Here is a 23,585-nt window from a genome sequence, read left to right on the forward strand (position 1 = left end):
AGTGTTCCTATCTAGCGCATAAGAGGTCATGCGGAGTAAGAATGCAAGATTAAAATATTGCTACATGTTAGCTGTAGTCACTAACTTTCCTGTAAGCATTCAGGTGTCTGGAAGATACACCAAGTTCACCTTTGTCTATTATGAACTTACAAAATATTTTTATAATTATTGCAAAATAAACTAAAACCTCGTATGTCCATGCAGACAGGACCATCTGTGTTTTAATCATCACTGAATTTATTGAATTCCCCCATAAAATTGAATAGTTCCTCAATACTATTTTATACCAGACACTAAAATAAATTGAGGACAGCTGACCAAAAAATAGGCATCCTTATACAACAGCAATTAGATAAACCTCTGGAAATTTGACTGTGGCCATGCTCACTGTGGCTACTGTTCCCTCTACCACGCCATGGAAACGGCTCTTTTCTTAACTTCACTTGGAATCTCTTTAGTCTTTAATTGTGGGTGACAACGTTGATCATTCTTTTATTCTTCCCTTGGTTTCTACCACACTCTTACCATGTATCATGCCTTTCCAGTTACTCTTTTTTGAGACTCTTATTTTTCACAACTCTCTCCTGCCCTTCCCACTACATAAATTCCAGGGTAAATCTCTTAAAAACCTTCAAAGAACTCACACGTTTATTTGTTCAGTCCAAACTTCTCTTGAACACTATACCAACATATCCAACTATGTACCAGATAAATAGATGACCTTAAAAATTCTGCCAGACCTTCCTATCTAATCCTTCTGTACTCCCAAATCTGCTAAATTACCCAAAACATAACTCCCAACTATCCCCCAGATTCTTTGTCATGATCCATCTCATTCAAGTATCAATTCTAGAAGGGGATCAGATGTGTATTGATCCTAATATTTAGCTCTAAAAACTACAAAATTTAGCTGGTTTTTAATGGCGATAAAGTAATTTCATCTCATTAATAGAAGTTAAACCATACCATCTGTGGTCATTTGTTTGAGAGACCAGAAAACTATCAGGGTATTAAAATAATCAGAAGTAATTTTGTCTACTGGAGATTAAGTTCAGTTGAGCAGTTGCAGGTTTAGCGATCCTTTGGCAAAATGGTGAAAAACAATCTTTTAAAAAACTAATGTTGTAATCATATTTCAAGGGCTCAAAGCCAAAGGAACTCCCTGAAAATGCACAAATGACAACACTTTCCACACCACATCTTAGCAAATAACATTTATCACATAAAAAAGCTATCAAGTACTTTTATTTTATTCTACATTATATACATATTGTAAAAGGCCACAGCAGTTTAACATATAAGCCCTTTAAAAGTAGAGGGCATTATGAAGGACAGACAAGTATCAAAATGAAGTCCAATAACAAGGGCATATACTCAGTGTAGAATTTCTAAGGAGTAACACAGCAGATACCAAGTAATTTACATTTACCTTGAAAATATTCCATAGGATTTTATAGACCTCTTTGGGATCTGTTAATAGCCTAAATGTGCCAAGTTGTCCGGAGGCGGGGGTGGGGGTGGGGTTGTTTCTTTGTTGTTTTTTTAAGTGCAACCAGAACAAAAGAAAAATGAACTTTAGAGGATACTTTCCTAATTCTAGTCTGAACTCTTGACCACTTACCACCTCTACCCACTATTAAGGATAGGAAAGGAGAAAATAAATAGTGTAAACTCAGAATTCTAAGATTTTGGAGCTTTTCTGTGAGGGTGGTGGCAAAGTATATTGCAAGTCTTTTCCACAATAATATGGCCCCCTCCTGACATCTCAAAACACTGGTTTCTGCTTTGTATAAATATCTCGAGACCTATAAACTGTTATCAGCAGATCAATATAAAAAGTACAGTACCAAGCTACACTGGTATATTCCCCTATCAAGAACTTCAAAATATACTTATCATCGAGACCATACAGTCCTTGCATTAGTTTCAGTCCACTATGAACAATTTGCTGCATGTAAACATGTCTAAATAATTATAGATAAAATACATCAATCATAAATTTCTGTAAAAGATAATAAAATATCTTCTTTAAAAAACAAAACAACAATAAGCTATTACTGCATTGTTTCCAATTTTATGAAAATGGAACAACCTAATGGTTGTTGCCAGTCCTGAGTTCATTGTAACAAAAATGGCCCTAGTTCCTGGTTAAGTCAGCAATAAGTCCATTCTTCAGTAGATGTCCTCTAGTACTATAGGCAAGAATTTGTTTTAGGTGCTATTCTGTCCATTAATAAAATTATATACCAGAAACTGTCCAGTGCCACAGTATTGTGTTGCAAATAGTTTTCCATCAGGAGTAGGATCTGAGAAAGCAATTTCTTCTTTACTCAAATATGAGCCATATATAAAGTTGCTCCTATTTTTAAAAAGAAGGGAGAGAGAAAGGTAGAATAAAGCATGTAAATATTTCCAATTGTTAAACTGAGATAAATCTATGAAATAGTTTGACTAGAAAAACTTTTTAGGTAATGCTGTGTGTTCTAAATTGTTAAAAATAACCATGCATTCAAAGTTAATATATTGAGATAAATTTCTATTTTATAAAAACAAGCATTCATGATAAAAACACAAAAAACAGAAAAGAATTGTTTCTACCTGATGAAGGCATCAATGAATATAAATGTTAATCGTGAAAAGCTAAGTATCTTCCCTTTGGGTGAGAAACAAAGAAAACTCTGGTGGTGGTGCTAATCTATGCTAATCACAACGTCAGTGGTTCACATCCACCAACTGCTCTACAAGACAGAGATGAAATTATCTGCTCCCATAAAGATTTAGAACTTCAGAAACCCTGGTTAGGGTCACAATGAGTTGGACTTGATGGCAGTGAGTTTTGGAAGATGAGGAACAAGACAAGGATGCCTACTTTCATCACTTCTATTCAATATTGTATTGAAGATCCAGCCAAGGCAATTTAAGGAAAAGTGAATAAATAATACCTAGCTTCAAAAGAAATAGAAAAATCTTTCTACATATAACATGAGCTTATATATAGAATATACTGCAATAATCCCTTCCTAAAAAAATTAGAATTAATAAACAAGTTCAGGCCAAATTGAAGAACACAAGGTCAATATTCCATAATCAACTGTATAAGTAACAACTTTTAAAATAAATTAAAATTAAAACAATTCCACTTAGAATAGCATTCTAAAGAAAAATTAATTTAGGATACATTTAACAGCTGCAAAACAATTCAAGTTGTGTACACTGACAACTACAAAAGATTGCATAGAGAAAAAAATCTAAAGAGGAATGGAAGATTATAGCTCAGAAGACCTAATATTAAGACTGTAATATTCTCCAAACTAATTTACAGTTAGCTTGTATCTATGTGGTAATTGAAATGCTGATCCTAAAATTCATATCTAAACATAAGGGACACCATCAAATAGCCAAAAGTATCTTGAAGAAAAAAAAAAGTTGGGGAACTCATACCTCCTGACATCGAAACAAATTACAAGGCTACAATATTCAAGACAGTGTAGGGCAGGCAGACAAGTAGATCAATGGAACAGATCTTAGTCTTGATGTAAACCCTCATATTTACAGCCAATTGATTTTTTTTACCAAAGTGCCGAGGATAATGAATAACTGTTCTCATTAGGTGTGTGTTAAACAAGAGGCCATTGGCAGTTGAAGCCTCTCCCATGATGTGAACTAATATAATGTCAACAACGCCATGATGGAATTAGCTGTGAGCAGAAGATGATTAGGGGAGTGTGCAGCTTTTCTCAGGTCACAGTCCTGCTGCAATCGAAACAAGTTTTCTTGGGTTTATGGCCTCCAAAACACTTGCTGCCATAAAGTCAATCCAACTCACAGTAGCCCTGAAGGACAGGGTAGAACTGCCCCAGCGGGTTTCTGAGACTGCAACTCTATGCAGAGCTAGAAAGCCTCACATCTGTCTCCAATGGGGCGGAGGATGGCTTCAAACTTCTGATGTTGTGGTTTACAGCCCAACATGTAACCCACAACGCTACCAGGTCTCCTGCTCCTGCTTCCTATGGGAAGCTTCCCTATTTCTTACTGGTCTGGATCGTATATTTGGCTTACAGACCCACCATACTGCCTGCCAGTCTTGGATTCATTCAACTCTGTAGGCACAAGCCTGACTTGCTCCTGCTTCCTGGCTTGTCAACTCCTCCAACTCAAGTTAGGAAAAGTCATGACCCTGCTGGTCTTGGATTCCTCCACCAGCCTGTCCTCTTCCTGTTGACTCATCCATCTCCTTGCTTCCTAGTTTGTCAGCCCATGCAGCTGCATGAAAAAAAAAAAAAAAACATGCAGAAAAAACTTCCAGCTTACCCTTTACCCATGGACTTAAACCAGGTAAGACTTAACCACTTCTCCAACTGTGTGAGCTACTTTTTTCATGTTCTTCACATACATAATCTTTGGTTTTGCTTATCTAGAGATAAGCAAAATGATCCTGGCACAAGCAGATAACCATATGGCCAAAGAATGAAGTTGGACCAAATTATAGGAAAAATAAAATAAATAAGTATTGCTGGGTAGACAGAAACTGGTGGGCTCCTCTAGACTACAGCCCTTAGTCACCTCACACTTCATGAATGAACCTGAACTCACTCCACCCCAAGGCTCAACTTTTAGTCAAATACGAAGGTAAGATGAACAACGTAGTTCTGGTTGTATAATGGGTTAGGTGTTGAGCTTCTAACAATTAAGGTTATCAGTTCAAACCCACCGGCGGCTCAGTGGGAGAGATGAGGCTATCTGCTCTAAGGATGATTTAGAGCCTCAAACTGGAAGAGGTAGTTCCACTCTGCCTTACAGGGTCACAATGAGTTGGAATAGGAGCCTTGGTGGTACCGTGGTTAAGTGTTGGACGGGTACCTGCGAGGCTAGCACAATGACTGGGCTGTCTACTCCTGTAACAATTAGTCTCTGAAACTCACAGGGCAATTCTACCCTTCTTAAAAGGTCACTCTAAGTTGGCATAGACTTTTTGGCACTAAATTAAGCTTTTTTATGAGAAAACTCCAAGGCAGTGGGCATAAGGTGTACAATAATACTGCAGAGGCCAACATTATCATTCATTAGGGAAATGTAAAACAAAACTACAATTCCAATACCACTTAACATTCACCAAAACCAAAAACCAAACTCTCTGCCATCTAGAATAGCTCAAATTTAAAAAAAAATAAGATGAAGAATAATTGGAACCCTCATCTGTTGCTAGTAGGAAGGTATATAAAATGGTGCAGCTGGTTTGGCAGCTCCTCATAATGTTAAGCGGAGTTAACATAAGATCCAGCAAGTATAAGTAAACAGAGTTACATACGATCAAGCAAGTATATTCCAATTTTAAGTATAAGCAAGAGAAATCATAGTATATTTCACAAAAATGTATTCTGGGATGTTCACAGCTTTACTGATAATATCCATATCCAAAATGGTATAAACCACACAAATGCCCATCGAGTGATGAGTGGAAAAATAAAATGTGATCAGTAGAATATCTTTAGACAATAAAAATAGATGAAGCACTATCACGTGGATAATAGGGAAATCCATTAAAATAAAACGCAGATTACTGGCTGACAGAGGTGGAGGGAAAGATAATGGATATGGAATATCTTCAAATGTGATAGAACTACCCTAAAATGAGAGAGTGATGCTGGTTGGTCAAGTTACTGTCCCCCAAAATAAAGATGAATTTTATCATAGAGTTATTACTATAGAAACAAAGAATTTATCAAGGATACAGACTATTAGAAAAACTTTCATATTGTCAACTTTAGAAGACATGCTGGACACTAAGAGGAAGATCTATATAAGAAGGAGAAATACACGAATGAAGTATTTTAACAGGAACCTCGGTGGTAATTTCATTATCATACAGAGCAGTGTGTCCCAAAGTAGGCGATATGACCCCTTGGCGGTGCAGCTGGTCAATCCAGACAGCTGCAAAAGCAGACACCTCTATCTTGGATTATGGGCTATAGTACAGAAGTTGTTCGTTACTAGCGGAGTAATTATTTTTCTGAGAAGGAACAGTAGGCCAAATAAGTTTGGGAGCCTATGACAAAAAGCAATACTTATACTGGCTGGTTTTTTGTTTTGTTTTTTTAAATACACTGGAACCACCTTATGGTATCGTAAGACCTAAGTTTATAGGGCTTAAAAGAGGAGCAATGTCCACATGTAGAATTTTTCAAGGCACACTTCTTAAGGAGCCAAACACATGGTAATGAAAAAAGTGGTCAGTCCTGAGCCATTCTAGATCATTACACATTTATAAACTAAGAAGGATGACGTACATTATTATATTTTAAAACCATACCATCAAATAATAGGAATTCTATAAATAAACAAAATCAATATATGAGCCTAAAAAACTCTTATTTGAATGATACCTTTTTCCATATGCTTTATAGAACAGAAACTACTGTCTGGGCCTGCCTTTTATACCTTTGATAAACACGTGGTAAAAGTAAGAAAATGAGAGACTTAATTTACAAACAATATTCTTAATATAAGTTTCCCTAAGAGTTTAACTACTGAGAAACTTAACCATATTGCTTTCCCCTATTCTCCACTATCAAATTCTCCACTATCAAATATATCTTAAAACAAGTACATTTTGGCTTAAAGGTTACAAATAAGAGTTAAATGAACACAGATCCAAAGGTGACAATCTTATGCAAAATAAGATATAGCGTATTATACATTTAAGATAAATTAAATGCCAATCTTTTGTTCTGCAACTTTCCCTAAGTCCTAATCTGCTGAAAATAATTTAAAGAATCACACTGAAATTACCTTAAACATTCAATCATGCGAGAAGCAATTTTCTTGCGTCGCATCATGCTGAATACCCATATCCGACTGATGCCACAGATAGCAGGCTCCGGCAATGTTGAGCAGCACCAGGCTTTTTGCCTTTCAAATCGAACTTTCTCTTCTTCTGTCCCAGTAACTGGAAGTTTCTCTTCTATAACTCTATAGCCCTATAAGTGTCAAAATTGGAGGAAATGGTTTTAGATGAGAATGTCAATTAGCAATTGTTTAGTACTGACCTACTGAGAAGACATGACAAAATACAGGGACCACTTATGCTTTCACTTTGGCTTTTAAGAAACAAGCCTGAATGGACCTCTATACTGTTCTAATTCACTTAATAATTATGTGCCATTAGGGGAAGTTACTTAATTTCTCTAAGCTTTGGGTTCCTCATGGATAATTTGATAATCCAGGGATAGGTACCATCTCAAAGAGTTTTTGAGAAATTAACTAAAAACCCCTGGACATCACACCTGGGCTGTAATCGGAACTGAATGTTAGTTCTCTATCTCGAGTCTAAGGACCAGCAAAGTACCTGTTAAGAATTTAGCAGCAGTAACAACTGTCTATGCAAGTGCTGCCAGAGTGCTGAGGTTCAAGCTATGTGGAACAGGGACAGGGATGGCGGAGGATGTCAAGAATTTAGAAAAGCCCTTCCCCTCTTCCAATTCCAAGACCCTTGCCCTCTTTAATTATTGTTAAAAACATAACATCTCCTTTACCAATTTAGTTGCCAAAAAGGACACAGTTGGCTCACTGATAGGACAATATACAAAAATTTAAAGCAATTAGAAACAGTTAAGAGTTAGGAAACAAATAAACATTACAGAGATATGTTCTGGTCTAAACACTGCTATTTAATCATTTTTTGAAGTAAGTGGGATAACAACTTAAAAATAGGTGATATTTTGCAGAGGTCCTTTCTATAAAGGGCCAGATAGTAAATATTTTAGACTTTGCACCAACCTGGTCTCTTCTGAAACTACACAACTTTATAGTGAGAATGCAGCCATAGCAATTGGTAAACAAGTGGGTGTGGCTGTGATAATACAACTTCTTTTATAAATTGGATGAATTTTACCATGGACTGTAGTTTGCCAACCTTTGATTTATTCCAGAGCTGGTAGAACTTGAGCCAGAAATCACATTAGAAATCTGCAAAGCAAAGTTTAACCATACTTGTGATTCTATAGGAGCCCTGGTGTATAGTGTTTAAGTGCTTGGGTAACAACTAAAAGGTTGACAAGTCTACTTTTGTAAAGATTATAGCCTTTTGGAAACCCTATGAGGCAGTTCAACTACCATACAGGATTGTTTAAAAATTGGAATTAACTTGATGGCAACGGGTTTGATTTCTAACTTTAAAAACTAGTTCTAATGTAAGATGTACTTGCACTAGTTAAAAGAACCATATACTAAAATTCTTGTTTTACACACTTCCATATATAAAGTGTAGATAAATTTATCAGGTTATATTATTCAAGATAACAGAGTAAATTTAGTAACTCACACCAAACTACTGTACTTAAAATCACTTACCCACTGGATATGTTCTGCAATTAGGCAGCCAACGACTTTTTTGTCATTGGAAATAAAGAGAAGCGTTTTAGTTCTGGAATAGCACATCAGTGGAGCCTGCTGGAAACCTAAATCATTATCAACCATCTCTCTAATTTCGTCAACCTGCCAAATAAAGAACAATATTTGTTTAATAATGAAAGCATTGTATTATGTGTGTTTGCGTGTGTGTCACATACATAATGTACTACTTCATTTGAGTATATTATCCCAAACAGAACCTATAAAGAGTTATTTTGAATAACCAACTGAGGGGTAATCAATAGCTGTTTTGTTTTGAATTTTAGCCCTATAGAGGACTTTGCAGAATGGAGGAAGAAGTGATGCCATGCCCAGGTTTTCATTTACAGTCTGTGAGTCCTAACAGACTCAATGGCAATGGATCTCCCTTTACCACCAACCCCCGCCACCCCACCCCCCACTTTGTGGCTTGTAAGCAGTGAGAGGTAAGAGTGACTACTACAGAAAGATGACCTTAATGCATCCCATTAAAAGCATCATAGGTTTGTAAATTAGAGAGAACCTCACTGAAAACAAGCCACTCTCCCCATCTAGGATAATTAGTATTCTCATCAGCAAAATAAAAGTTACTAACATTTCTCTAAAAATTATTATCAACAAACCATCGGTAAACCTAACAAACGAACCAATGATGATACAAATAACACACATTAAAAATTAAATGGTCAATGTCATAAGAGAACCAACTGAAACAAAAGTGTTAGTTTCAAGAAGAAAAACATGTTTTGGAACTGATCATGGTAGCAATTGTACAATAGTGGTTGAGGTGATGGAACTATGGAATGTTATGATATCTGTAAAATCTCCCAATAAAAGGATTTTTTTTAAGTAGTAATAGGATACTATGAAGGACTATACTCCAACAAACTTTAAAACCTAGAAGAAACTGACAAATCTCTAAAAACCACGACCTACCTAAAATAACACATACTGAGGTAGAAAATTTGAGGAGGTCCATGGTCCATAACAAAAGAAGAACTTGAAAAGATCATTAAAAAAGAAAATTCTCTCTCTCCCTCTGCCCAGACAGTTTCACTGGCAAATTCTACCAGACATTCAGAGAAGGTAGCACTAGAACATAGAAAAAGATGGAATACTCCCACACTCATTCTACAAAGCAAGCATAACTGATAAGGCCATGCAGACACCAATAAAAAAGAAAATTAGACATCCCTCATGAACATAGACACAAAAATTCTTTAGAAAATGGACTCAACAATATCTAAAAAACAACAAACAAACATCATGACCAAGTAAGATTCAGGCCAGGTATGCAAAACAATCAATGTAACCCATATATAAATAAAATAAAGGAAAAGAACCATATAATACCAATTGATGCTGAAATGAACTTGATAAATCCAACACCCATTCCTGATTTTAAAATTTTTCAAAAAATTAGAATAGAAGGGTAATTCCTCAACATGGTTAAGGACATATACAAAACCAACAGCCACCAAACATGTCAAATGAAAGCATTCCCCTTGTGAACAAGACTATACAAAGATGTCCTTTGTCGTCATTCCTATTCAATATTGTATTAGAAGTCCTAGCCCTGGAGCCACAGTGGTTAGGAGTTAGGCTGCTACCTGCAAAGCCAGCAGTTTGAAACCACCAGTAGCTCCTTGAGAAAGACATGGCTTTCTAATTCCGTAAAGAGTTAGTCTCAGAAATCTACAGGGCCAGTTGTCCTGCCCTATAGCATCACCATGAGTCAACCCTTCAACTCGGTGTCACTGAGAGAGAGCCAAAGCACTAAGTCAAGTGAGAGCAATAAAAGGAATCCAAAATGGATAATAAGGAAGAAGTAAAACTAACTCTATTTAAAGATGATATGGTCTTATACATAGAAAATCCGAGATTAAATAAAATAGCTACAAAACAAGATGAATTCAGCAAGGAGTTGGATTCCTCTACACTAAGCAAAGGGAACTTTTTAAAAAGTCACAATAACTATCTTTTACAGTAGCCACCAAAAAGGGGGAGAAAAAACACGAAATACTTAGGAATAAACATAACTAGAGACATAAAACATATACACATAGAAAGCTATAAGACATAAGAAATCAAAAGAGACCTACATAAATGCAAAACCTATCATGCTCACAAATAAGACAACATTGTGAAAACATTCATGCCACCCTAAGCAATCTCATATGTAATGAGTCCCAGATCCAGATATCACCATTCTTCAAAGCAATGGGAAATTAATCATCAAGTTTATAAGGAAAGAAAAGAAGATAAATGGAACAGAATCAAGAATCCAGACAAATTTATCTATGAACAGTTGAACTTTAGCAAGGCATGCCCATTAACTGGAAAAGAGACAAGTCTAGCAAAAATTTATGATAAAACTGGATACTCATTTACAGAAAAAGGAATCAGAACTGCTGTCTCACACCATGTAGAACGCTAACTCAAATGAATCAAAGCACTAAATATAAAACCTCATAACATGAACGTACCTGGAAAGTATGCTAAGTGAAATGTTCCCCCAAAAAAGAAATATTCAATGACAAAAGGAGAAATATTTTATGAGACCACTATTTTTAAAAGTTTTTGTGGCTACCAGAAATGAGAGAGCAAAAAAGTGTAAAGCACTAACTAGAGCGTAGATAACACATTAAAAGAAGGAAAACAACATTGAGGAGGCAGCACAGTAAGACCGATGGCAAAGGAAATTACTGGGAGGTGCACAAGAGTAAACGCTAAACAAGGGTGAATACTATTCATGCAATCATACAATAATAGTCATAATAAGCAACATTATTATAGGTAAGCATGCAAGTAGAACAGATGTAAGAAGGTGAATGGGAAAATACATAAGAGTAATTAAAGGTTTGTCAGAGGTATTTCTCTATGTGTTTTGTATGAACTGTACAACTATACAAAGAGCTATATAGCATAAAGTTCTAAAAATTCTTAGTCACAACCTCATACCCAGGGGGGAACAATTCACTGGGTTTGGGGATTTAGGGCCAGAGTCTCTGGGAACAAGTAGGTCAATTCACACAACATAGTCCCCACAAAGACAATGTCCCACATTCTACTTCAGTAAGTAGTCACTGAGGGCTTCAAAGCGTGCAAGTGGCCATCTAAGGTATGACTATCTGTCCTCTCTATTTGAAACAAACGAGAGTAAAGAAAAAGACTCAAGGAAACAATTAGTCCAAAGGATTAACAGACCACATGAAGAACCACAGTCTACTACCCAGAGACCAGAAGATCTAGATTAGGGGTCTCAAACTTTTTAAACAGGGGGCCAGTTCACTGTCCCTCAGACCCGCTGGAGAGCCGGACTATAGTTTTAAAAAAACTATGAACAAATTCCTATGCACACTGCACATATCTTATTTTGAAGTAAAAAAAAATGGGGCAAAAACACCCGACGGAACATAGTTTGAGGACGCCTGATCTAGATAGTCCCAGGCTATCATTCCAAAACACCCTGTTCAGGATCACAACAGAAGTCCTAGACAGAAATTGTGTGTGTGTGTTTGGGGGGATGGAGGGGGGGGGGTAGATGTAGTAAAACAAAATTTTAAAATATTAAAAAAGCTTCATGATTAATAAATGTGTATGATACGTGGATTGTGTGCCAATAAAACTTTAAGTAAATTTAAGACCAGACTTACAAGTCTGACAAATACTTATGCAACCCCCAAGCAGTACCCTTTGACACCCTTGAAGCTTGAAACTGAGCCTACTCCTAGGATCAACTTTTAGGCAAACAATGGACATACCTATAGAGTGAACAATACCACCAAGGAGGAATATACTCCTAAGGTAGTCAACCACATGAGAATAAAAAAGCAGCATTTGCCCAAAAGTTCAGAAGACAGGAAAGCTGGGGAAATGGAAATGGTGGATTCGGGGAGGAAGTAGAAAAGATGCTGTTCCAATAAGGTGGTTGCAACTAGTCACCAAATAATTTGTGTGTGTATATATATGAGCTACTGAGTGGAAAACTAATTCATTTTCACCTGAACTACAATAAAATGTAAAAGAGGTTTACAAAGTGGCTAACAGCAAGAAAGTCATGTTAACTTTTTAAACAACCATCTCTGGGCCAGACATTAGGAAAAGCACTTTACAAATACTATTTCATTTAAATTCAACAACATCTCTTGTAAGTTTATGGTTCCTCCCCTTATATACAGAAGAAATAAAATGCAAAGATTAGGTAACTCCCAATATCAAACATCTAAGAAATTGGGTAACAAGAATTTGATCCATAATATTAATGTGTCATCAAACTGTGCTTATTCTAGTTTTAACAGTCTAGATTTGTGCTCAAAGTCAAATAAGGCTGCTGATCTTCGTTCAAACTCGGTTTAAAAATGCAGATAACCCTTAGGAGGATTAAGTATTCATATCTCTGACATAATAGTTTATACAATTAATAAATAAAACGGAAATCTCACAATTCCTGAATCAGCATCCCACAATACAACTAACTCCTCAATCAGTCCAAATGACTTAGAACCCCTAGATTTTCATTTTTAACTTATATAATGGGTTACACCATTAATCTATTGAATTATAGGATACTAAGATTTTGCCAAGAAACTAAAAGAAATCATCACTGAGGATGCTTAGAGAAAAGCCTGGCTTCTTCTTATGGAGATAAAGCAAAGTTCTCTCCTCAGTTATTTCTACAGACTCTAAAAACTTTAATAACCAAATTTTCATCTAGTCAATCAACGAGCCAACATTGATTCAACGTGTGTGTGGCGCGCTAGGACAAGTGTTTCAAATATGAGATGTGCTATTTGTAATTAGGCCCTTATAAGGGCAACTGTGTATAGGCAGTGGCAAGTCTTCAAAAAATTCCTGGGAAAACTCTATTATCTATGAATTCCATTTTTCTCACAAATTTAAAAGTTTCCTTGTCTGAAAAGTAAGGAACCACAGGATATATTTATGTTTTAAATAGAATGTTAACTACATTTTAAGTTAACATGAAATGCTTCTGAAAAAGGACTTATGCTTTTTGAAGAAAAACATTGAAATTATTTTTAATGAAATTATTTAAAAAGTTTAATGTACAAAAAATGTAAACATTGCCTACAGTTCAACAAAGACAAAACTCCAATTTCATAAAGGGGAAAGAACTTAGATTTTCCAAAGAAAATATACAAATGGCTAATAAGGCCATGAAAATATGTTCAACATCATTAGTCAATAGAGAAATGCAAATCAGTATCACAATGAGAAACTACTTCATCTCTACTGGGGGGATTATCATCAGAAAAATGGTAACTAAGTTATGGTGGAACTTCCTGTATTACTGATGGAAATGGAAATGCAGGAGCTTATGGAAAACTAATTCGTTTTGAATTTGGCAAGTTCTTGAAAAAGTTAAAACAATTACTGTATGACTCAGCAATTCTACTCCAAGGTATACAAGGAAAGTAAAAAAGTATTGCTACCATGGTTCCAGTTCATACATGCACAGGTTAACTCCAAACAACAGGTTTATGCAGGGTATAGTGCAAATAGCGTACTCCATACTAAACCTTTCTATCTACGGGAATAAGCAGCACAGCATTACTGCTGAGATTTTCCCTCCAAATGACAAGCAGTTTTTTTACTCAGTTGAAGAGGAATATAATGGTGGTGTGTATATAAAATAAGGAACTGGAGGAAAAACAGTCTTTATAGGACAAGATGTTGCCTATAATTAAGAAGAAAGTGAGGAAGTTGGAAGATCAGAATGGGTTTGAATTTCGTGGCCTTTGGAAAGACATCACTTTTAACTTAATCAGATTCATTGATGCAGCAACTTTAGCAAAGGATTCACCTGAAGATCTACAAAGAGCAGAAGCCTGGGAAAGGAAGAAGGAAATTGCATGGGAGATGAGTTTATTTCATGAAGAAGGAGCATGTTGGGTTTCTGATGAACCATTTCTGAAACCCGTGGGGGCTGCCAAGCATTAGACTGGGAAATGTGAAGCTAACCCACGACAATCAAGCAGTAGACAGCACGAAGCAGCAACCGTTCCTCCTTTGGGAGAGTCTGTTTACTCTCTTCTATTGTAGTGTTTCCTATATGGACTTTCCAGTGCAGATAAACAATTAAAACAAGAAAAGGTTTCCTTTTTTCGTTTCTGAAGGCAGTTACAATTTTGCCTTCAGTCTTTGAAAATAAGCATTCTTCAAATCCCACACTTTGAAAAACATTCATAATTCTGTCTCAAACTCTGCACACTAGTATTGCTATTGAGATACGTTTCCTACTCCATATAATCTTAGTTCTATATATGCACATACAAAAGATACGTGCATAAATATTCTACTGGAAATAATGTTTCCTTTATTCTACATTATCACAGTGTGTTAAATCAAGTGTTAGGAAAGTTTATACTCACCTATAAGTTTTATTTTGGAATTGAACTATTATTAAATTGTATCTAATCCTGGGGGGAGGGGAAGGTTTACAAATGTCTGAGAGATCAGTGATTGGCTGCAAACAAGTTCCCTGAATAACACTCTTGTCTTTTATGAGTTAGGGTGCCTGCAAAAGTAAGTCCAATTAAAAAAATGGCTTCTAGAGGGATCTGCTGGGCCTATGTTATTCAAGGCAGAGAAGTCAACGAAATCAGAAAGTAAAGGTGTTTTTTTTTTCTTTTTGGAATCCGAAGAGGTATTATTGACAGATTTTCTTAAAGGACACAGGACCATCACAGGGGCTTTGTTATGGAGAAGTTTGAAGAAAACTTCAAACTACATTAATGAGAAAAAGGATAAGAAAGTTGCACTGAGGAAAATTTTCTATTATAACAATACTTCTGCTCATTTCTCAAGGGTAGGAAGGGTTCTTATCTACCCTCCAGCCCAGATCTTGTCCCTTTAGACTGCTCAAAAACTCAAGAACTTTAAGAAGAGCATGATTTTAATTCCTTAAAGATGCCAAAGCTGTTTTGATGTAGTATAAATCAAAGAGCACCAAATATTTCAGGAAAAGATTGAGAGGTAGCAACACTGCTTTCAGAAGTATATACACCGAGGTAGAGGATATGTTGAGAAACAAAGCTTCACATTTTGATATTTTAGTAAAGGTTTCTAGCCTTCTGTAGCAATACTTTGACTTACCCTCATATACCTCAAAGAAGTGAAAACAGGACTCAAACAGATGTATAAATATCAATGTTCACTGCAGCATTCACAATAGCCAAAAGGTAGAAACAACCAAAGGTTCATCAACAGAGAAAACGTTATGCTAAGTGAAATAAGTCAAATACAGAAGAATAAATATGTATCATCCCACTTACATAAAATTATCAAATAAGCAAATGCATAGAGTCATATGTTTATTAGTTTATTAGCTAGGGGAGAGGAAAAAGGTGCTATTAGTTAAAGGGTACTGCACTTCTACATGGAGGAATAGAAACCTTTTAGAAACAGTGGTGACAGTTGTACCACGTGGTGAGTTTAATGGTTATCAATAAATTTATACTTAAAATGGTAAGCTTTGGTTATATACATTAAGCTTATACTATAGCTGACTTTTTTTTTTTAAGTTCTTGACTTTTAAGGTACTCCATATAACGAAAAGCAGTCCTGGTAAAATAGTGGTTATGCGTCAGGCTGCTAACTGCAGGATTACCAGTTCCAAACCACCAGTTGCTTTACAGGAGAAAAACCGGGCTTTCTATTCGTATAAAGAGTTACAGTCTCTGAAACTCATGGGGCTATTCTACCCTGTCCTCTGGGGTTGCGATGAGTGGAAATCGACTCGATGGCATACTTTGGGTCTGAGTTTCTGACATCATGAAATGGTTCCAGGTTCCACTATCTCCTCGGCTCATGTTTCAATGCGATGAACTCTCTGAATTCTCAAATGATGGGCTAGACTGAAACAGTTCAAATTAAACGTGGAATTTTTTTTCGTTTTCTATAGTTTACTTATGAAATATTAGATTCTCTCTTCTTTATAATGTCATGTTTAAAATTTCAGGGTTTTGTGATCTAGAACTGTGTTTCTTGAAGTTAGGTTTGATTAATTCACATATTCACAATTACGTTTCAACCTTTAATTTTCTAGTTTTCAATGACTTTAACTATTCATAAATTTAACTAATGCCTTCTATTTGATCATTGAACTTACTGATAATACTTAACAGTAATCAATTTACATAAAATACAATTCATTTATGCTAGACTCACACTACAAAGTTTAACAGTTTTTATAATTATTTGTATCTCTAAGATGCTTATTTCTTATTTTAAGATTTGATGTTTAAATGTGCTATACCAGTATTACTGAATCGGAATCACAAAAAAGACTATGAGGGGGAAGAGTACAAGTCTTTCACCTGTACTATTACCTAACTATAATACTTTAGCCTAAGTAATTAAGTACCATATATACTCACGTATAAGCCAACCAGAATATCAGCCAAGGCACCTAATTTTACCACAAAAACTGCATTAAAAATGTGCTGAAAAACTCAACTTATATAAGAGTATATATGGCAAGTAAATGTTATCTTCTTAAAATCTTTTGCAAATTTCATGCATTCTACATAAAATTTCATTGGAAATTTACCTTTTTTAGGGCATACTTTGGGTCTTCAGGAAGAACCATTATAATCCTTCCATCAGGGTACTCAGCCAGAATCCTTTCTTTTTTCCAGCCCTGCATATTTAAAAAAAGTGAATTTTTGCGTATTTTATTATATTCAACATATCCATTTGCAAAAGAAAAAGTACATATTTATCTAAAAATTTCAAAAATAGAAAAACATCTTAATTGAAGTTTAATAAGGCATGTAAATCAGCTACTTTGTTAGGCATATGATTAGAAATAACACAAATTTATTTCCTATTATTGTCCGTTCAGAGACACATCTAATACCACAGAATATTTCTAATTATCACGTCCCATTTTATACTAATTTTGAAAAGTCACACACCAAAAAGCAAGCCCCTTAGTCAATGATTCCCAGAACCTAAAGGATAACTCTCCCAGATTCGTGTTAAAAGCATTAAACTTTTTGAGTTCTTTGGAACATGGTTACCTCCACAAACACACACTCAGGGTTTTAAGTCTGGCATGCCAAAGACCTCCAGGAGGTTTTAAATGAACTGATTTGCATGCAGTAGCCCAATATATAAGGAAGAGTTTTAATTCTTATTGACCACAACTATCAAAGTCACAAGGAGACTATAAAAAATATAACTACCTTCTAAGAATCTAAAGGGAAGGAGAGGCTACGTTGTGTGTATCTGAAGTTTAACATACTCAAAAAAAGAGAGGTAATAAACTCTTCTTCAGATCCACACTCGTGGTGATTAATGAGCAGAACCTGCATGAAAAAAACAAAACAAAAGCCACTTAAATCTAGTAAGATGGGACTGAACCAGAGGTTAAAACTAGGTGCTTCGAAGTTCAAAGTAAGTACAGAAGGAATGAGCTTAACTGGTTGTTTGTTCTCTTTGTCATACCCAAGCATCTTTACATAAAAACGCCTCTCAAAAAAACAAAATATAAACTTCTATTAGAGAAAACCATTCATGTTTTTCTGAAATGTTTAAGAATATAAAAGTCCAATAAAATCAAGAAAACTTGTTTTTATTTTTTAAATACTTTGTCAAGTTGGAAAGGTGGTTGCTGTGAGTTTTTTGGTGCTGTAAAATATATTCATTTTCACCACGAAATTGTTGTAAAAATTTCTTGAGAGAATTTACATTATTTCTAAAGTGTACAAAGTATAGAGATGTTTAAAAAAAAATCCAGAATGATTTTGGGGGAAATTTTTTGGCAGGAAGGTCACCGTAATTGGGACTAAAAGACTCCGCAATAATCTTGGGCCGTTATAATAATCTGGATCCAGATCTTTAAAATCCAAACTTTGTTTACAAAATAGAGCAATTAATGGTAAAGTAAGGTTCTGTTAGCATTAATAATTATCAGTAAACTGCTCTCAGGATTTTAAAAGAAGGGAAATAATTACTTTTTTCCAACTAGAAAATAAGTCTGAGTTCTATACAGATTTAAATAAAGGCAAACAATTTTGAAAGGCATAAAAAGCAAATCTCTTTAAAAACAAATTTGTATTAATAAATTACTTTCTAGAAATGCTTATTTAAATGAATCTATTTTTCCCAAAATACTTTTCACCTTAAAAATGTAACTATAAAAGAAAATAGAGGAAAGGACTAGGAGGCAAAAGACATTTATAGAGGTATAAATATAGGCATGTATATATGTAAATAAATTAATACATAACGATAGGGATATAGGTCTGTGTACATATATTTATATGTTAAGTATTAAGGTAGCAGACGGACTTTGGGCCTCTACTCAAGTCCTCCCTCCCTCCCTCAATGCAAGAAAACTTTGCTCTAATACCCTGGCATTTTGTGATGCTCACCTCCCCAACCAATCACTGAAGACAAAATGGGTGAATAAGCAAATGTTGTGAAGAAAGCTGATGGTGACCGGCTATTACAAGCTATAGCATCTGAGGTCTTAAAGGCTTCAAGTTAAACACGCAGCCATCTAAGCAGGAAAGCAACAAAGCCCTCATGGAAAAAGCTCACCAGCCTATGGGATCACGAGGTGTCGATGGGATCAGGTATCAGGCATCAGAAGACCCCAAACAAACAATCATGTCAATGCAAACAAGGGGGGTGAAAGTGGAGCCCCAAAGCCCATCTGTAGTCAACTGGACATCCCAACATCCCCTCACAGAAGTGTCACAAAGGGGCAATCAAGCCAGGTTGCAGTATAGCACCGAGGAAACATACAACATTCCTCTAGATTTTAATGCTTCCTCCCCCCATTATCATGACCCCTGTTCTACCAAACAAATCCAGCTAGACAGGAGCATGTGCACTTGTACAAATAAGAGCTCTCTACATACGAATCCATGACAGATCAGGAACAGTAATGGGAATAATGGGAGTAGCCATACCATGAAGGTAGGGAGAAGGTGGGTGGATAAGGGGGATAAAGGGGTAACCAATCACAATGATTGATATATAACACCCTACCCGACCCCTAGGAGACGAACAACAGAAACGTGTGAAGGGAGACAGCGGATGGTGTAAGATATGAAATAATAATTTATAATTTATCAAGAGTTCATGAGGCTGGGAGAAAAAAAAAGAGGAACTGACTCAAGGGCTCATGAAAGAAAAAAAATGTTTTGAAAATGATGAAGGCAACATATGTACAAATGTGCTTGATCCAACTGATGTATGGATTGTTATAAGAGCTGTAAGAGCTCCCCAAAAAAACGATTTATTAAAAAACTAACTATAAATCTAAATACTAAAAATTTACATAACCTCAAATTACAAGAGTCATCTTTCCTGAATTGAATTTCCAAATGACAACTTGTTCTCCTCCTATTACACTATAGTGATAGGGGACTGGTTCCAGGACCCCAGCAGAGACAAAGATGCTCAAGTCTCTTATATAAAATGGCAAAATATTTGCATATAACCTTTGCATCTCTTCGGGTGTATTTTATATTGCACCACAGGCACTACACAAATTCTTTTATTTTATTGACTGTTTAGTGTGGCGCCTTCTCTCCACACAAAGTAAAACTAACATGTCCATGCAGAAATTGTTACCACAATCAGAATTCTGTTTTACATCTGATTTTTTTTTCATGTACAAAATAAAAGACCACCATAACTAATCAGAAGCAATTGTGACAGGCAGAGTTACGAAGGCTTATGTTTCCAATGTTTATGAAGGCGGTATATTTTAGTAAAAACATTTTAAGATTTCTGGAGGATGTTCACAGTTTAAATCCTCATTTATTATTATAGTAGTTATTAGTTGCATGGCCTTGGATAAATCAGTATAACTGATTCTGTTTCCTGATGTATAAGCCAAATCAAAACCACTGATATCACATTGATTGCGAATCATAATAACTCTGTAGGTCAGAGTTATTATCATAATAACTCTGTAGGTTAGAATAAAGTTGTCCCCTTTCTACAGGAACAGAAAGCCTCATCTTTCTCCCGAAGGACATCTGGTGAGTTCGAATTACTAACTTTGAGGTTAGCAGCCCAATGCATTAAGCAAGAGGGCATCAGGGCCCCTTCCTGGTGTATAAAATTCACTTCTATCATTTGGTAGTTAAGAATGTTATATTTAAGATGATTTCCCAGATGGCCACTTGATAACCTTTTATAACTTCCTACTAGTATATTAAATTACTATCAATGTACTAAGGTAGCAAACTAGTGAAACAAGAAAAGTCCCCAAAGATAAATACAATAAAATCACATCAAGTGACAAAGCAAAGATCAATGAACTAGGCAACAGAGGTAAATTCTATTATATACACAAACCTGTATATACAGTGATCTATACGTAGATGCAGGGATATAAATGCAGGCTGAACAGGTGTGAAAGGAAGATATATATATAAAGAGAATATTCATGCATGTGTGTTTATTTACCTTTGCTACATATATCCACAAATGTGGTAAAACATACAATGACATGATTATATAAACTTCTTAGAAAACAAAACACCTTGCGGGAATGAGTCACAAGAATTGGCTCAGGAGAACAGTTTGGGGTCAGCTAGCATAAATAGCCCACACAAAAAAAATATTCTACATCCCACTATGAAGAGTAATGACCTGGGGTCTTAAAAGTTTGCAAGTGGTCTCTCCCCATCCAGAGCAAAGTGGGGGAAATCACATACACATGGAAGTCATTAGTTCAATGAACTAAAAGAACACTCAAACATCAGTCACTATGACCCTGAAACAGCAGAACTAGATAGTGCCAAAGCACTGTGGGCAGCTTTGAAAAGAATCATATTTGAAGTTCCTAGATAGAGTGGAAAAAATTCAAAATCACAAAAAGACTATGCTTACTGGTCAGATATAGACCACTGGGGCCACCAAGATATGGAAATGAACTCACCCCATGGTACAATTTTCAGTCAAGCAATAGATAAGTCCATAAGAAGTACAATGATATACTAAGGAGGTATATGTATGCCTTAGACTAACCATTTGGGATTAAATAGAAGGATTTATCCAAGGACAAAGTTCACAGGAACAGAGGTGGAATGGAAACAGGAAACACAGAAGAAAGCAGAGTAAGTGATGGTACATTTTACAGATTGCAATAAATGACATGAATCAAAATGTGTAAGAATATTGAATGGAAAACTGATTTGCTCTGTAAACCTTCACCAAATTCACAATAAGTTTAAAAAGTTAAAAAAAAAGTTATAGCTGTAAATCTGACAAGCAAATGTTTACACCAATTGCTCAGTGTGCATTTGATTTCCTGTTTCGTTTGCGTATTTTTACTTTCTTCATGCTTCAGTATACTAAAAGTTGTAACTAATATTTAAGACCAATTCCAGGAGCAATAAATATTATGAGTTATATCCCCCCACCCACACACCATCGAGATCCCAATTCTACGTTACAAATCTGGCTAGACCAGAGGATGTACACTGGTACAGATAGGAACTGGAAACACAGGGAATCCAGGACGGATGATCCCTTCAGGACTAGTGGTGTGAGTGGCGATACTGGGAGGGTAGAGGGAGAGTGGGTTGGAAAGAGGGAACCGATTACAAGGAACTATATGTGACCTCCTTCCTGGGGAACGGACAACAGAAAAGTGGGTGAATGGAGACATCAGACAGTGTAAGATATGACAAAATAATAATTTATAAATTATCAAGGGTTCATGAGGGAGGGGGGAAGGGAAAAGTGAGGAGCTGATGCCAGGGGCTCACATGGACAGCAAATATTTTAAGAATGATGAGGGTAACGAATGTACAAATGTGCTTTACACAATTGACATGTGTATGAATTGTGATAAGAGTTGTATGAGCCCCAATAAAATGATTTTTTTTTAAAAAGACCATCATTCTTAATATACTCTGGTCCTAAAATTTCCCAAATGTTCCTGTTCTAGTGACCTAAGGCAAAGTATCTGTGAATAAAAGAACAAAGTTCTCATTAAAATATTTTTAAAGTTATATTCCAAAACAATAGGTATACATTTTATAAAATGCAATGAATATGAAAATACTTCATGATTACAGAAATAATTATTGGTTTTAATAATGTTAAGAATAGTAAAATATAACAAATATAAGCTACTAAAAATAAAAGTAACTTATACTAATTGCTATTTCCATGGTAAATTAAAAATTAAACCATATTTTTAAGAACAGTTTTGAAAAAAGATTGGAAATACATGGGGAGTCGGGGGCAGGGAAATTACAGCCTTAGTAACCCTGTACATAGCTCTACTCTTTTTTTCTTTTTTTTTTAACATTTTATTAGGGGCTCATACAACTGTTATCCCAATCCATACACACATCCATTGTGTAAAGCGCATTTGTACATTGTTTCTCAAAACATTTTCTCTCCATTTAAACCCCCAACATTAGGTCATAGCTCTACTCTTACAGGATGACCATGAGTCAGAACTGACTCAGTAGCAATGAGTTTTGTTTGCTTCTCTGTTTATTTTGCCTTATATTCTCCCATTCCAAAGCAAAACAATTTTATCACTAAGGTTTGGAAGTGTTCTTCCATCCTATACATTATAATATTCTAAGTCTCTAACGAACAATAAAATAAAAAATTAGAGCCAATGAATATAAACATAGCAAAAAAAAAAGAATATAAACATAGCAACCTGGATGCTTTGAAATATAAAATGTTTGGTGAATTAACAAATTCCTACCTGTTTCTAAAAAGCATTTCTCAACTTCCAACACTGGGCATTATAACCTTACCATTACAGGAAGTTAACAAAACTCAGAACCAACTGTCTGACCTCACTCTAAGTTCTTCCTATATATCTGCCTGTTCTCTATTCCTCAATTATTCCAGAATGCAGTGGTAGCTCGGGCTATTCTGCTTCACATTCATTTTCCATTCCCAAAATTTTAGAATCTGCACACCAGCCCTTTATTACTCTTTTCTCCCACACCCACTTTCCCCTTTCCTACTCATCTTCATAAAGAATATTAAAAAACTAGTAAAAAAGAGACCAAGATTAATAAGTAGATTCCAGGAGAAGAAATGGAGGTTGCGTGATGAAAATCACTATTTTAAGAGCAAGAATGCCGGCTATCAAAAGATATAGCGTCTGGGGTCTTAAAAGCTTGAAGGTAAACAAGCAGCCATCTAGCTGAGAAGCAACAAAGCCCACATGG

General features: G+C 35.6%; 2 protein-coding genes across 6 annotated transcripts in view; one reads left to right on the plus strand and one right to left on the minus strand.

Moving 5' to 3' along the window:
- The window catches only part of GREB1L (GREB1 like retinoic acid receptor coactivator), a 343,344-nt gene that overhangs the window by 297,623 nt on the left and 22,136 nt on the right, over positions 1-23,585 (plus strand). The gene's annotated exons all lie outside the window — the stretch shown is intronic.
- ESCO1 (establishment of sister chromatid cohesion N-acetyltransferase 1) overlaps positions 1,202-23,585 on the minus strand; it is a 63,087-nt gene continuing 40,703 nt past the window's right edge. For 3 of the 5 annotated variants that reach the window (XM_004702900.3, XM_045296089.1, XM_045296088.1), the window contains exons 9-12: positions 16,961-17,050; positions 8,350-8,493; positions 6,790-6,977; positions 1,202-2,359 (exon numbers count right to left, since the gene is read on the minus strand). In XM_004702900.3, coding sequence (XP_004702957.1) covers positions 2,212-2,359; positions 6,790-6,977; positions 8,350-8,493; positions 16,961-17,050 — 570 coding nt within the window. In that variant the 3' untranslated portion in view covers positions 1,202-2,211. Of the gene's footprint in view, positions 2,360-2,829; positions 4,264-6,789; positions 6,978-8,349; positions 8,494-16,960; positions 17,051-17,597; positions 17,721-23,585 lie in introns of those variants that run through there. The other 2 variants (XM_045296090.1, XM_045296091.1) reach the window with 2 other exon arrangements.

This window comes from Echinops telfairi, unplaced genomic scaffold, assembly GCF_000313985.2.
Source record: "Echinops telfairi isolate 266 unplaced genomic scaffold, ASM31398v2 ScPeMD7_7400;HRSCAF=8409, whole genome shotgun sequence".
NCBI lineage: Eukaryota > Metazoa > Chordata > Mammalia > Afrosoricida > Tenrecidae > Echinops > Echinops telfairi.